Here is a 16,712-nt window from a genome sequence, read left to right as displayed (position 1 = left end):
GTCACCAGAGTTTTGACCCGAAATGATGTCGAATTTGTCTTTAGAAGAGTCGTCGGAGGTGATGCCGAAAATTTTGCTTGAAAAACTACATGTGAACCAAAATTTTCTTTTTGTTCTTCTATCTGTTTTTCTACATTCCTCTTGAACACATATTTTTCTTTGAGTTTTTCTAGTGACCTTTTGATAAAAAGAACAAAGGCTTGATATTTCTCTTCAATAGCTCTCTTTTGGTTCTGATATTTTTCTTCTGCTAGATACAAGTTTTGAAAAAGTTCTTGAAAATCATTTGGATAAATTTGTTCTTGGGTGGATGGTTGGTGTTGTACTGATATGTGCTACAAGTTGTTAAGAGTGGTGATAGGATGTGGGTTTGATATTGAAATTGGAGTGGGTGGTTGTTGATGTGGTGTGTATCCATGGTTATAGGAAAATATTTGTGATGGGGTAATAAAAGGGATGTTAGGGGAATAAGATAAGAGACTATTCCATGCAAACGAGGTTGTAAAAATGATGGTGTTGGGATGATAAGAATAAAATGGAGGAATGAAAAATGAGGGAAATGGATATGTCATAGGAGATGTTGATGTTCAAGAATGAAAGCACTAATGTTAGGAAGCAAAATCTAAACCCTAATAAAACTAGAGAAAAGTTGTAAAACTAAAAGAAAGATAAAACTAAACTATTAAAATTAAACTTCATTTGTTTTCATTTATACCTAATGTCTCAATGAGACTACAATATATAGTACTTCTAATGATAATAAACTTAAAGACTCAAACACTACTAAAAGCCCAATTTAACTAAACATTCAAAATAGAATAGCAACTAACATTATATTACTAATTAAAATATCTAATTGCACCTCCTAACATTTTCATTTGATTTATTCATAACTTTTGAGATCTTTTGTCTTTCGTTCGATTATGCAGTGAATAGATCTCTTTTGTTCAAAATATTGATGATATGTGTGAGGGATTTTGAACCTATAGCCACCGAACATATGTCACCGATTCATTTATATGTTTCAGCCACTTCTCACTCACGTCCAAAAGTAAGGCTAGGCGCAGTGATTTCGTTCCGGTACATGCAACTTGAGCTACTTTTACTCTTTCATAATTGTGCCACTTTTTATCAAGTTGTGATACTATTAGCAGTAAACTTTATTAAAATTATTTGCAAAAATATGGTTCTCTATAGAATTCAATCTATGTTAATGGAAAGTAGTTCTTTTGGCCGAAAGATTTCCAAAACTTTCGTTCATAAAAAGTCATGAAAGAGTTGTGCAGCTCATGTTCACATCAGGAAACTCATCCAGAGTTTATAACTACCAAAACAACAGGTTACCGATGAACCCGTTCTTTATGAGTGTGATCATATTAGAGTACACCAAGGATCAAAATGTGGAGTATTTCATGCTCTCAATCCCCCATCGCATTCGCCGCCGAAACCACCTGATCAAGTGTTTCTACAGAAATCTTAGATTTTGAATCTTCAATACCTCTCATGGGCGAGCCTCAAATCAACAACAGAGGGTTTCACGATAATGCTAATTTTGCGATTCCACCAAAACCACCAGATAAGATTGTCATTCAACCATTGTCACTTTTCCTGGCGTGTTTTCTAAACCAATTCGTTCAACACTATCTCGAGAAAGAAGAGGAAGATATATTTTTGATGCTTGATACTCAAAGCCTGTGCTAAGTATCTGCGACTTGTTCATTTTTTTTAGCAATTGTACTAAAGATCCTCTGTGCTATCAGAATATGGATTTGACAACACTTATCCTTAAGGTTAACAATGTCATAGTGTCCACTATGATGATTCAGCGAGTTGGAAAGGCATTAAGGTCTCTTAAACTTGGTGTTGTCCCTGCTACTGTTTCTTCTCCTGGATTTTTTCAACCATTGGTTTCTGTAACACCTCATATTTTTCCTTAATTAATTTAAATTAAATTATTTATTGGGACTATTTGGCATTTTATTGGATTTATTGGAGAATTATGGAAAATGAGGTTATTGGGCTTGATGTCGTGTTTAGTAAAAGGGGGTGCTGAGGGATAGGCCCTTACTAAAGTGAATTTTCATTTTTCATAAAATAAGGAAAAAGTGGAAAATTGTAAATTAGAAGAAAAAGAGAAAAAAGAGAAGGAAGCAGAGAACGTGAAAGCTGAAGAAGTGCAAAAGAGTGAAGAAGAGGAAGAACCCAAGATCAACCTTTGAGGTAAGGAGATTCTTCCAATTAATCTCTATTATCGGTACATAGGTGATAAGATTGATTGTGTATTACTTGTTTCGATTGGGATGTATGTTAGGTTTTGGGGTTTTGATGTTTAGGGCTCAAATTCATAAATTTTATGCAATGGAATGTTGGTGGATGATTGGTGATGTGAAATAGACTTATTGCTTAATAACTTTGTGTGAAATCTCTGAAATTAGCTCATTAATTGTGTTATAATTGAACGGGTATGATTTGGGTTGAGTGGAGAGGCTGAAGTGCTGTAAAAAACGAAGTTGCTATTGCAGAAGGGACTGTAATCGGTTACGTAACCGGTTACGCTGAGTGTTTTGTTCCAAATTTTGCATTTTTTTTGAATTCTTAATCAGTTACGCTATTTCTGTAACCGGTTACGACATGTTTAGAATAATAGCGAATAGAGTTACGCCAATCCTAACCGATTACGCTATTCCTGTAACCGGTTACACTGAAGGTTTTCTGAAAAAAATTAACATTTTCGTGGACGTAACCGGTTACGCCATTTGTGCAACCGGTTACGCTATAGCTTTTTGGAAAAAAAAATATTTTCTAAAACTCATAACTTTCGAACCGTAAGTCCGTTTTAAGCGCGGTTTTGAGCGTCGTGAAGCTAATGAAATGTTCTATATACTTAAATGATGTGTTGGACAGTAGCCGGCTTTATTTTAATACCTATATTTAAAATATTTGGTGTTGTCTTTGTACATTGTGTGCATGAATTGGCTAATGTGACAATGTGGATTTGTTGTGACAACATGTTTATAATGAAGTTTTGTATTCAGTGTGAATTATATAATGATTGTTGTTCGGTGTTAAAACATGATAAAGATTGTTCAAATTGTTTGGTGTTGATGATTAGCATGCTTAAGGTGGTGCATGCATACATAATCATAATTGTAGCTGTATCTTGGTGGTGTTGGATCAGCGGTAACTAATTCCCGTTGCGCAGAATTAGTGAGTAGAAGTAGCCGTATCCTGTTCGTGGTGGATCGATGAGATGAGTTAATCCCATGGATTGGTACCGTATGCTTGTAGTTGCATTGCATTAGTATGTATGTATTATTATAACATGAATGGAAGATTTCCAATATTATAATATGATGTGATTGATTTATTTTGTGTGATTGATGTATATTGGTTGTAAATCTGAATATATTGCAATTGGGTGAATAATATGCACGATATTTTATTGTTTATGAGCTTATAACATTTGTTAATTGCGAATGAGATTCACCCTTACTGTTGATATTTTTCAGATTAAGTAGTAGCGGCTTGTGCTTGGTGAGGATAACTCGTAGAGTTACTTTGTTTAGTTCGGTTCTGTCGATGTCATGCTCTGGTCTTGTAACACTATGGGACGTTTATTTTTAAGTTGTTTGATGGATTATTTTCCCTATATTGGAATAATGTTTTGTTGGTTTTAAATCGATGAATTCTTGGTGTTGAATACCGATGTTTTATGTTATTCAGTTTTGAAGTATTTTCCACTGTGTTAACATGATTACTGAATAATATGTTTTGATGTTCCTCATAAGGCATGACATGATTTAATGTTTTAAATATTTTGGAGTTGTAATGCCCTTGTTTATGTTTTACTCTGAATTTATTTGATATTCCGCGGGGGTTTTAGAAGGGTGTTACAGTTTCTACCGTCAGAAAAGCTATTTTAGAGGCGCCTAAATTTTCATGGAATGAAAAGAGGTTTCGTCAAGGGAAAGAATCACCCATTCTTACAAGATACTGTTTAAACCCTTTAAGCGCAGAGGGTGGTGCACCGGGGGATCTTTTGGGAATGTTACACCTGTACATCATTGAGAGAATAGACAACTCATCCCTTTGTTGTGCATTGCCAGCATGCCTTTCTCTCCTTGATTTGGAAATTGTTGGAATCCATGTTGAAATGAGGCAAACTCTAATCTTAGTAAGTGCTAACTACCACTTGAGGAAGTGTTTTTTTTCGAGTCTTCCAGAATAGGTAGAGATGACAACTTGAAAATGCAAACCTGTTCTGAGCTAGTAAATAATTGTCCTCATCTAACCTCTTTATCTCTTCGAGGGTTTAAGCTACATGATTGTAAAGTTTGCACACTGGTTAAGGGATTTCGGAAACTGAAATATGTTGATTTTTCAACATCATATTCAATCACTGGAAATTTCTTAAGAAACCATGGAAGCTCCAACGATGGGAATTTGCTCGAGGTCTTAATTTTAAGGAATTGCATGCATCTCAAAGGGATGGAAGTTACTAGGATGTTGACAGCAATTTTGAAGGAGATTTCAAACTGTTTATACATCTTGAGATATCCAATAGAAAAGGCTTAGCATGTGAGGCTGACTGGTATCACAAGTGCTACAACTCTAGCATTATGCCTACTAATTCTTCTTTCACATAGTGGGATGCAGGAAAGATTAATGCCTATAATATTTTTTGCAACCTTGAGGACAAGGTTGATTTTGAAGGGGTGGATAATGATAGGAGGTGCAATAAGATATTTTAATTAGTAATATAATGTTAGTTTTTATTCTATTTTGAATGTTTGGTTGAATTGAGATTTTAGTAGTGTTTGAGCCTTTAAGTTTATTATCATTAGAAGTACTGTATATTGTAGTCTCATTGAGACATTAGGTATGAATGAAAAGAAATGAAGTTTAATTTTAATAGTTTAGTTTTATCTTTCTCTTAGTTTTACAACTTTTCTCTAGTTTTGTTAGGGTTTAGATTTTGCTTCATAACACAGTATGATGTCGAGCTCCTTGAGGCACAAGTAGATGCTGGCGACGATGATGAGGTGGATATACACAGGTAGTGGGCGCTGAGATGTTACTTTCTATATTTTTTAGGCACCCAATTGTTTGTGGACACGAGCTTGTTGTACACATATGTCGTTAACCTGGCGTACTTATTGGATACCGCACGTGTCCAGGGGTACAACTGGGGAGAGACTACATTGGCGTACACCTACCACAGACTTGGAAAGGGATTCCTTTGGAAGGTAAGGACTGTGGCAGTCAGTTGTACCCTTATAGTGGTAACAATCCTATACACTTATACTTTTTCTCAAAGTTTATTATATATTTGTGATAATATGATGAGGACGTCCATTATGACTGGATGGTTGGCTAGCAGTTCGTCCATTATTGTTCGTTATCTTTTAGAGTGCGTCATGCGTTAGTTTGGCTACCAATTTCATACTTTATTTTATTAAATGTCATTGGAAAATTATTAATGTATTCTCCCTCTATAGAAAATGATCAACTTATTTTATAAATAATTACATATTATCCTACTTAATGATTTCTAATAAATATTAAATTTCACGAATATCCAACTTAAATAATTTATTTTTATTGAATCAATAGATAAGGTATTTTAAATTGTAATATTCTTGTTTGGAATAAAGTTTTATATATTGAGAAAATGAAACTTTATCGGAGAAAGAGAAGCCACTAACCCATCAAAAGGAAGAAAATTTAAAGAAAGACATTCTTAGTCAATTTTGTACGAAGTCATTTCTAATGCTAATAGGAATGAATTCAAAAATGGATAGAAATTCGATAAGAGATCAAAATTAATAAAAAGTTTGCGCATGAATTAACTTATCTATAGATGTGAGAAATAAAAAGTGTCTATGTGAAAAAAAATCATACAAGTGTCCACGTATTTCTTACTTGCCAAGGTACCAAACATGGCTTGTAGAAGGCTTACACCACAATATTGGAATGAGTTTCAATCAAAAGCTTTGTTCAACACTTTTCCATTGCGATCTGCATGACTCTAAGGACTTCAAAGAACTCAATAAGAGTTAAAAATTACCGAATGACTTGATCAACAAAGGCTAAGATAAAGTTTCCATGTTCATCTAAAAAATTACACTACATCTGGACGGAAAGAGATCATGATTGTATGCATCATCACAATTGTATTTTATCTAATCAAGAAGAGGATGGTGTGATTTTACTTATATGATTTGAGGCATTTTTTGGAGGCTTGATGAAGGTATTGAAATCCTTGATGATCTTAAAGTCATCTAGAGAGGAAGATGAAGTGATTGAGGAATTAGTTCCAGTCAGATGCATCTGAGGTTTTATCTTGGATATTGATTACATGACATTTGGAATGTGATTTTTGATCCTAGCCCAATTTATAGCTTCCCACAAATTGTTGATGATGAAATTGATGGAGCTTTTAGAACCAAATAGCATTTCTTCGATCGGTTAGTAGTGTAAGCAAGCCACCAATTTTCTAATGTGTAAGAGGGACAAATTATGATGTCTTCATACATGGTGTTGTGTAAGAGAGAATAATGAATCATTTGAAGAATAAAAGGGAAGATCGTGGTCCAATCAATAGAAAATTCTTATTGAACATGAAAAATGATCTCTACAACTTTGGAGTGCACTTAGATATCTTGACTTTGAAGGGACTATAAACATGTTTCGAGGATCAAAGGTGGGATACACCAAGAATCCTGCCAAAAATTGATAGAAGTTCCTCTCCCTAGAGACCAACCGAAGTTATTCTTGATGGTGTTGTATTCAATTTTGATGTTAAACCAAAGAGTGGAAAAATATTATGTTTGACTATTCCATAAGATTTGAAAATTCTGCCATTGAGAATGGTTGTCCGAGATTCTTTACTTGTTATCAGACCCCGTCCAAAATTTAGGTTAAATGCCTAATTAAGTCTAATAAGGGATCTTAAGCCTAATCCACCATGGAAGGTTTACACATTTTGATCTAAGCAACCATTACTAGTTTACTCTTGTTCATTACTCCACTACAAATGACACTCCCAACAGGCAATAAGTTAGGAATAAATGGTAATGGTGTGAGTAAGCATACTTTGAATGGTGGATATTACAAACATTTGCCAATTTTTTTTAAAAATAAATTCAATTATACAAGAGTCTTTTAAAAATAAATCATTTAAGAAGAATTACATTAATTCAATAATATCGATATAGATAAATATATTTATAAATCAATTGTAATATTGAAAGTTATTATCTTATACTTATTACCTATAAATTTTGATATTTTAAAATTTATAATCTACACTAACTAAAGAAGTGTTCAATGGTGCAAGTCGACTTGCAAACTCGTTGACCCAAGGCTAACAAATTCATAAATTATTCAAATATGTTTAGAGTATACCTAAACCAACCCACAACAACTTGTAAAGTTTTGGTTCAAGTATCAGATTTATATTTTTCAATTCGCAGACCCATTGACCCAACCCATTGATATGACATTAGTGATTTTTTTATGAGGTTAAAGGTAGTGCATTGACAGTGTAAAAAAGTTTTACACTGTCATCCAATAGAAACAAATCGTTTTGCCATGTCATATAAGTTTTTTTTAAAATTACAGTCTGACTTGTCCTGATTCATGGTCGTGATTGGTTGACAGTGTAAAACTTTTTTACACTGTCAGTGCATCACCCATTTTCTCTTTTTTTATTTCTATTATTATTTTAAGGGTTAAATATGTTTTTGGTCCCTATAAATATAGCGGTTTTCAACTTTAGTCCCTCTATATATTTTATTCAAAGAATGATCCTCCTAAAAATTTTAATCTTAACTTTTGGTCCCTCATGGCAAAATCGTAGCTAAAATTGTCAATAAATTTGTCGCTAAATCAAAAACCGTCGCTAAATTGTAAAAGTCGTCGCTAAATTGCAGTAGGGACAAAAAGTTAAAATTAAATTTTTTAGGAGGACCGTTCTTTGAAGGAAATGTTTAGAGGGACTAAAGTTGAAAACCGTTATATTTAGAGGGATAAAAAACTTATTTAACCCTTATTTTAAATGAAAACATAAAATTAATATCACACTACTAACAATAATTTTTCCATTTTTTATTTACCACCAATACAACATCAATAAATTTATGTAATTCTAAAATTTAATGTTGTTTTTTATTTGCTTTTTTCTTATGTTCTTTTGTATTATTTCCAACTTACGTATTTTATGAAAAATCACGTGTCATGTGGGATTTTCTATCAAATGTTATATTGTGTTGATGAATTTCATTAAATATTATATGATATGTTTCATCCAATTTGAGTGTTAGAAACGAGTGATATTGCATTGAATTGTCTTACAGTTTTCTTTTATAAAAATATTTTTTATTTGAAGCACAACCCATCCCAATCCATAAATGAACGACTCAGCTTGATTCCATTTTGACCTTAAAGTTATGGATTGATGATGAATCCAACCCGTTAAAATTTAAACGAATTAAATAACAGAGAAAATTTATTCTGCCACCCTCACAGTTTGACATGACACCCATATATTTTCATAATACTCATATTACCGTTGTCATAATTGACAAAATTTTGTAAAAAAATCTTATAGAACAAGTAAAAAATCCGGTATAAATTGAAATATCCAATAATGTATTTAAAAAGTTTGATATGCATTTTTTTTGATAAAATCCGATATCTTTTGTAATTTTTCGAATTTTTTAAAAAAATCAATAGATCTTATTTAATAAGCAAAAAAATAATAATATTCAACACTACCGGATTTTTCAAAATGTTTAGAAGTTTATCGAATTTTTTGAAAAATTCGGTAATGTTAAATTTTTTTGCCTATCGAATACGAACTACCATCATTTTTCAAAAATCTAAAATATACAAAACATTTCAAAAAATTTGATATTTCTTCAAATATTTACCAAAAATCAATGTGTTTTTATTGCAATTTTCCATATTTCTTTGAAAAATCTCAAAATGTCCATTAATTTTTTTTTTTGCAATATCTAATATTTTTCATATAAACGCAAAAAAATCCAATATCTTACCGTATTTTTCAAAAATAAAAAATATTTATTAAGGGCATAAAAGTAACATGAGCCTGAGGCTCATTATGTGGGAGTGCAAGATTAAACTAAAAAGGTGACAAAATAAATTCTAGACAAGAGACTAATCCAAATCCGATCCAACCCAACCATCAACACAGCCTAACAACTAACTTTCCATTTAAAAACAAATCTTATAATCTTATTGAAGATTTAACAGTAATCTTTTCGTGTGAGTATACATATAAAACTTATAGCACCTTAATTAAGTCTCAAAAAATTTGAAAATAAATATCTATTTTGTTACATTACGGTTTTCTACCTCACCTTCATCCTTCGCCACTTGCTCGAAGAACTTCGAGAGGGCAAGTTTCTTCCCCATGGATGCATCTCAGATCGACATCTTCGAGATTTACCGAAGATTCTGTGGTAATCTCTCCCACCTGTTATGTGCCAATTCTTGTTTTCCCCTTTTGAATCGTTGAATTCAGCTTTTAGGGTTAAGTATGTTGAAGTAATTGCATGCAGTTTTGTAATTTGTAGTCACTGGATATAGTTCATAGGTTTTAAGAAACGGCCGCGACAAAACGGTATTGGCAGATGCTGGTGCTGATACTGATACCGTTATTCACCGTTTTTATGTTAGAAAAAATTATGGTTAATTTATACTGCGATGACCGCAATTAGTGTCGTGACACCTCTACTGATCGAAATTGCGAAAGTCTTTACGCGACTGTTTTTTAAAACCTTTGATAGTTCATAGGTTTTCATCGTGGCCGCGACAAAATAGTATTGACAGATGGTGATATCGATAATGTTATTCACCGTTTTTATGTTAAAGAACAAATTGTGGTTAATTCTAATTTACACTGCGACGTCTACTGCAATCAGTGTTGTAACATCTGTACTTATCGAAATCGTGAAAGCCTTTACACGATTGCGACCATTTTTTAAAACCTTTGATATTTCGTAGGTTTTAATTGCGACCGTGACAAAATAGTATTAGCATATGCTTATACCGATACTGTTATTCACGGTTTTTATGTTAAAGAACAAATTGTGGTTGATTAACACTGCGACGACCTCAATCAGTGTCGTAGTGTCGTAATACCTGTATTGACCGAAATCGCGAAAGCCTTTATGCGATTGTGATTGTTTTTTAAAACCTTTGATACATGAATTAGGAAAAAAAATAAAAAATTTGTTGGACTAAGAATAAATTTAACTCTCTTAAGTTATATATTTGATGTTTTGAGTTTGTTTGTGGTTTGTATAGATATAAAATCTGGACATGCAGTTGTTATTGGTGAAGAAGGGTATAGACAAGACAGTGAGTTTCAGAAGGCTAAGGTTTCAAGGGAGGCACTGACACAGCTCTCAAAGTTGGTGGAGTCCAGAGTTTGTACAGGGTTTGTTTCTCTCTGAGTTTTTTTTTAGGATAGTTTTCAAATAGTTGTTCGACTCAGGGTTTTAAATAGCGGCTGTGGTAATGGTTTTGTCACGATTATTGATATTGCGGAGAATCACGGTTAAACGTGGCCTTAATTGATGTCTCATTTTAGTTTATACAACATCGAAAGCCGTTATGTTGTGGTTTAGATCATGGTTTCGGACCTTTATTGAAAGCGCCCTAGTTCTAGTAATATGATTTATTTTGATGTTTGTGATTCTTGAATACTCTAGGAAAGCTACTGATCTATGGTTTGATACTAATTTATTGGTTTCTGTGAATGAGATTTTTATGAATCATGATTACTATGCTGTTAGCTTCTGCTTTAACTGTCTACTGTTGTGTTCTTCTGCTGCATTCTTTTGCACCAATTGCCAACTATTTTGTGTGCCTAGCTCTAGTTTAGAGCAGTACATTGTATAATCTAGAAGTTTCTCTTTCTAGCACCTTCTATTAGTTATTGAACTAGTGGGTCACTAGTTGAACTGCATGAATTGATGTATATTAATCAATAAATTTCCATGATAGATATCATATATTTAATGAAGAGAATGTCATTTATCTTTAGTGCTACCAGCACACGTGATAAATCCGTGCTCAAGCATTTTATTTGGTATCGAATCCCACCAGTGTAAGTTTCATTCTTTTAGCCAACTATATTAAAGCTTTTACTAGACTAATAATTATGAAATTGCTGCTGCTTACAAGTGGGCTTCATGATGTCCGCCGCTTATGAAGTTGGAAAAGCAGCGCATTGAATTCCAATTACTATCAGTCAACAAAAGAAGTTAATTAATTACTAACAAACATTGAAAAGACTCGCCTTGAAACACTAGTAAGCTGCAACAGATATTGAAAGGCGAGAGGGCCAGTTTTCTTTTGAATCGAAATGGGTTGGTTTTGACCGATTTAATCAGTTTATAACCAATTTAGTGGCAGAAGCAATTCAAATGCATGACTGGACCTGCTATGGGTCCGGTTCCCAGTTAAGCTTGTCGAACTCGTCGGTCCGAGTTTACTAACACTCGCCATCTATCAGATCTGTAGTTTACTTAATAATTTCAAGCTCTAGTTTCTTGAAATGCTTGTATTGGAAAAAGTGAAGGCATGCTTGAGCTGAATTCTGGCAGTTTTTTCATAGTCATGCCTGGATCTTTTGTGCTTTTACATTTGCTGTCTGCATTAAAGTTCTGCTTCTACAGAAACAAATTTGTTTTTCTTCTCCACGGTGGAGTCTCCACCTTTTTGTGGTTGTCTTTGTCATGTTTATCTCAAAGTTACTTCTGTACCATGTATAGATTAATGAAATTTAAATGTTTATAAAATTGCACGATTGCACCAAGTGGGCATCTTTCTTCTCTATCTTAAAATTTCATGACGTGTTAAATTTTCAGGGCAACTATTTTTGATGAACTTTCAATGCTCATGTCACGGCTGGGTTTGATGGTCAGTTTCCTTTTTTTAGCACAACCAGTCATGCATATATATGTTTATCTAACATAACGATTTCTTTCTACAAGTACACAAGCAGGGTTTAAACATTTTCTTTTCCCAAACATAAAAGAAAACATTTATTTATATCATTTGCGGTAGTGAGACTTCAAAAGTGACATTTTGAGAGGTTGTGTATTTTCTATACTATGAGGAGAGACAAGAAAAAATATCTAGCACGATGCTAAGAGTTATTGCATTCATTTTATTGTTTCCTTTCTGACATACTTCTCGTGTTTCTCTCTCTAGGCAACCCTTTCCGAGTTCTCTCGGTTCTATGAATTTGTTTTCTTCATGTGTCGCGAAAATGGTCAAAAGAACATCAGTAAGTATCTCAGATAAATTATTCATGTACAGTCTTCTATTTAATCATTTCAATGGTGAAGTAGAATGTTTACTCACTCACTAGTTATCCTTTGTTTTCCAAAATTTGAAAATTTGCAGCCGTAAGCAAGGCAGTGACTGCTTGGAAATTAGTTCTTAATGGGCGGTTTCCATTGCTCCAACCCTGGTGTGAATTTATTGAGGTACAATAATGCTTACAATAATACAACTCGTCGTCCTTGTTGAATTTGAAGTACTTGAATCTCACGAGCAACAGGTGGTGTTATTATGGAAATATTTATAAAAAAATGTATGGCAGATTTCAAATGATAATGTGCACACTTTTTCATCTTTTTAATGCAATATTTTATCACTGTAAAGTTATGTGAAAATAAATTTGAATGTCTCACAAGTCTCAGCTAGGTAAAAAACTTTGAGCTTGTGCGCAATCCTATATAACCCTGATCTAGGGTTAGGGATACTTATTCTCTCAAGTCTCAACTAATTTAAATCTCCGTCTAAGAGGTCCATTTTATATAACCTGTGGGCCAATCCATCTGTACAACCTAGTAGGGTCTTATTATTTTCATTTAACTTTTCCATGGGAAACTGATCTATCACTTTTTCTTTAGAAAAATCAACGATACAACATATCTGAGGATACATGGCAACAGGTTCTGTCTTTCAGCTTGTGTACGCGTGATAATCTAGATGCATACGATCCCGAAGGTACTGCCTGTTCTCTTTGTTGACATTTTACAACTAGCTACATAGTTGCAGAAATTTGTACTTTATATCCCTCTTCAGGTCATTAAATCTTTTTTCAATACATTAATATTTGCACGGTCTTCTCACTTTTGCTCCTCATGCTGCATCTGCATGTCTATTTGAATTTTCTCTGTTTGGAAACACTTGCATTTTAAAAAATGGAAGGTTAAATTAGAAGTTTGTTGAATATGATTACTTGAGGAATATGCATTAGAAGGATGCCAACCAGGGTAGTCATGATGTTTTTACTAATGGATGCAATGCTATTTTTGTGCTTGCAGGCGCTTGGCCTATTTTGATAGATGATTTTGTCGAGCATATGTACAGGTTAGGTTTCTTTATGGCCAAACAAGGCATCTTGAGTTCTTATAGGGATTTTGATGATAAAGTTATTATTGTTGGATTTGCTAAAATATTTGTTTTTGATAGAAGCTTGATGGCATTGATTGATAATATAATCCTCTAAGATTCTAAATGGTTGATTAATTACTACCAGTTCTGTTAACATAGCAGAATTTGGACAAACCGTTATTGATCTCTGATATGTTATTTATTACAAAATGTTGTCAGCTATAGTGACACTACAGCACTATGGCATAGTGAGATTTTAATAATGCTGCCTACGATAAACAACTTTGATTAAAATTTATTGGTTTTGGTTGATGTCATGTAGATAGAGTAAAATGTTGAGTAAGTTAATTTCATGAAAAACATGTAAACCAGTTCTCAGCTGTTGTCTTTTTAATACTTAAGATTGTTTTTTATTGTTGATAAGTATGCTTTAAGATTTTTGTTAGTAAAGAAATAGGGTGAATGCTGTTATGTTTATTCCTTAGCCAAAGGCTGGTTTCAAGTAATGAGAATACAACTGTTGGAAATTCCTCCTTCATTGTGGTCCACCCCCTAGCTGTTTAATTGCGACATTTGGGTTTCCTTCATTGCAGCCTCCAACACCTTAGTTGTGTTGGGTATGAAGAGGTGAATTCAGTTCCACATTGCTTAGAGATATGGTATTGCTTAGAGATATGGTCTATGTAGTGTTTATATAGCTTGGGCAACCCTCCCCTTACAAGCTGGTTTCGTAAGGTTGAGTTAGGCCTAATCCAAATTTTAAAATAGTGTCAAACTTATCTTAGTTATGTTGTTGGGCTTCCCGCATCGTCCACACTTCAAGTTCTATTTGGGCCTGAGCGTGAGAGGTGTGTTGGAAATTCCGCCTTCATTACAGTCCGCCCCTAGCCGCCTAATTCCAAAATTTGTGTTGTCATCATTGCAGCCTTTAACACCTTCATTGTGTTGGATATGAAGGGGTGAATTCAGTTCCACATTATATGACCCGTGTAGTGTTTATTAAACCTTGAAATCTATCACCTTACAAGCCGGTTTTGTAAGGTTAAGTTAGGTCCAACCCAATTTCTAAGAACAATTAATGTTCATTCTTGAATCATGGAGAAACTTAAGGAAATAGAAGCAAAAGAAACATAGAAAATCTTCTCTAATAAAATGAGTGAGAATCACGAGAAGGACCATCCATATGTACTTAGGCACTTGTTTCTTGATAAATTTGAACTGACTGAATTTTATCCTGCAGGCAACCGGGATCGTATTATGAAAATTCCAACTTCCAGTGTAACTGTGGTGATCCTGAATCTCTGTCAATTCCTGGTCAGTTAATTGAATTTACTACTTACATCCATTCACTGATATGAGAAAATTCAGTCTTTCTGGTATATAATTAAAGTCAATTTGGATTTGACATATTTGAGCTAATCTACATAGTTAATCACTTACAAAACTGTTTGAAGGATTTTATAGGAACATCTTTCGACTTGTCCAGAAACTGTTTTTAGCTTATTTTTATAAGCTCAATCAAGATAGCTAGTGAAAACAACTCATAACATATATAAAAACAATTTAACAGTATTTTATCTTTTGTTATAAAAACATTTTATGCAAACTTATTATCATAAGCACGTATTTTGATAAACATTTGTGCTATAAGTTGCAAATAAGTTGTTTATCCAAAGCAGATACATAAACTTAAACTGTTTACCAACCAAGGCCCTAAATGTAGAGTTCGATTTTGGTTTTCATACAGGGCGAAAAAGTTTTGCTGGTCTAAAGAGAAAGTTAACCGAGGAAGCAAGAAAAGACTATATGGAGTGTGCTGATTTATCCGAGGAGATGAATTTGTCAAACTGTAAAAGAGGTAGATCGTACGGTGTTGCAGATTGCGAGGAGGACAATCCACAAGGAAATAATACACTTGAGGAGTCCATGGATACTAGTAGACAGAATAGCCCGTTGTGTTCATCTAAGTCCCAATGTGCAGTTGAAGGTTGTCTGTCAAAGGGATTTGCAGGACTACTCTCAACTAGTTCTTATGTGCAGTTTGGTAGAGAGAGAAGAGCTTCCTTTAGATGAAGCAGCACCCTTAATAGGTTAAGTATATACAAATTGCTTGAAAAAGTTGGATGTATTTTATTTTGGATCAACAATAATTATGTTACTGCACTTCCTCATTGTTTCTGGTACTTGACTATTTATTTATTTTTTTCTTTTTATAGAGTATATACAAATTGCTTTTGCGAGTCGGTGTATTCTATTTTGTATGAGTAATAATCATGTAATTCTACTTTCTCAATATTTCTGGTAGTGGACTATTTATCATATGTAATAATAATTTGAAGTTGTGTCTGCATATTTTGAGACTTTTATTAAAATACTGTGTGAAGTTTTCAACTGTTATTACCTCTGCAGTTTGCTTATGAATGCTCGAGTGTACACTATGATCAACTAGCACATTTGCTTTACGTAATACAACAATCAGGACACATTGAAAACACTTAACATAATGAGAGGTTCATTGATTCACAACACTTAAGAATTGATTCACAACACTCAAGAATTGATTTTCAAACTTAAAAAATTGAACTAAACACATTTTTAAAGTATGTTTTAAGATGCATAAAAAATAAATGTAAGGACATTGTTCCTACCTGGCTGAGGTCAAGAGAATATCGGTCTTTTAGAATAATGGGTTGTATTAAGAATGACTGAATACCAATAAATGATCGCGATGGATAGTGAGATTGAGGACAGCAAAGGAAAGTGGTTAAGTAAGAGAGGACATAAGAGTAGGAACATACTAAGATCCTCCTTAAAGACATCAAGTTAACATCCAAAGATGCGATAAATGCCAAAGGCATATAGTGACACGCTCTATTTTCCCACAAAACTGAGCAACTTATCTTCCCCATGGTCTTTTTCTTGGTGGTGAATGAATAGTTTAGGCTCTTTCCCTTTGATACTAGACCAACTTAAAGTGAAGGCCACACCCAAGAATGCCTTGGGTTCAAAGCTAACACCCAATTGAATTCATTTCAGGAAAATGGGCTTACACTTTGGAAACCCTCGTCCAATGCATAATACCACACGCAAGGAATAAAGTGAAGCTTAAAGAATTTTACAATTAATTAACAATTATGCATTGTAAGATTCAAAATCAAATAATAAAAGTTCATCGTTCAAATCTTCATTTGCCTTTATCTTCAATTTTACTTCGTCAAAGATAAAAGGCCAAACCTAATTTCCAAAGAAATATTGGAATATCAAAGGACCAA

The 16,712-nt window shown here is 33.5% G+C and overlaps 1 protein-coding gene and 1 pseudogene across 1 annotated transcript; both read left to right on the top strand.

Moving 5' to 3' along the window:
• Positions 1-1,503: 1,503 nt before the first annotated feature.
• On the top strand, positions 1,504-4,646 carry LOC131613173 (F-box protein At4g02760-like; annotated as a pseudogene).
• Positions 4,647-9,270: 4,624 nt separating this feature from the next.
• Positions 9,271-15,680, top strand: LOC131608846 (defective in cullin neddylation protein AAR3). Its single transcript, XM_058880424.1, has 9 exons — positions 9,271-9,485; positions 10,333-10,465; positions 11,901-11,952; positions 12,247-12,322; positions 12,442-12,524; positions 12,954-13,050; positions 13,371-13,416; positions 14,681-14,754; positions 15,188-15,680. The coding sequence occupies exons 1-9, from the start codon at positions 9,437-9,439 to the stop codon at positions 15,511-15,513; spliced, it is 936 nt and encodes a 311-aa protein (XP_058736407.1). The 5' UTR covers positions 9,271-9,436; the 3' UTR covers positions 15,514-15,680.
• The last annotated feature ends 1,032 nt before the right edge of the window (positions 15,681-16,712 follow it).

The sequence above is a fragment of the Vicia villosa genome, linkage group LG6 (assembly GCF_029867415.1).
Source record: "Vicia villosa cultivar HV-30 ecotype Madison, WI linkage group LG6, Vvil1.0, whole genome shotgun sequence".
Classification (NCBI taxonomy): domain Eukaryota; kingdom Viridiplantae; phylum Streptophyta; class Magnoliopsida; order Fabales; family Fabaceae; genus Vicia; species Vicia villosa.
This window is presented reverse-complemented; position numbering and strand designations above follow the sequence as displayed.

What these genes read in the sequence shown, in the direction of transcription:
- LOC131608846 (XM_058880424.1), top strand. Translation starts at nt 9,437, where the DNA reads ATGGATGCATCTCAGATCGACATCTTCGAGATTTACCGAAGATTCTGT. An exon ending in TGTCACGGCTGGGTTTGATG is followed by an intron (nt 11,953 to 12,246) that starts GTCAGTTTCCTT and finishes TTCTCTCTCTAG; the next exon opens with GCAACCCTTTCCGAGTTCTC. An exon ending in TTTGTCGAGCATATGTACAG is followed by an intron (nt 13,417 to 14,680) that starts GTTAGGTTTCTT and finishes TTTATCCTGCAG; the next exon opens with GCAACCGGGATCGTATTATG.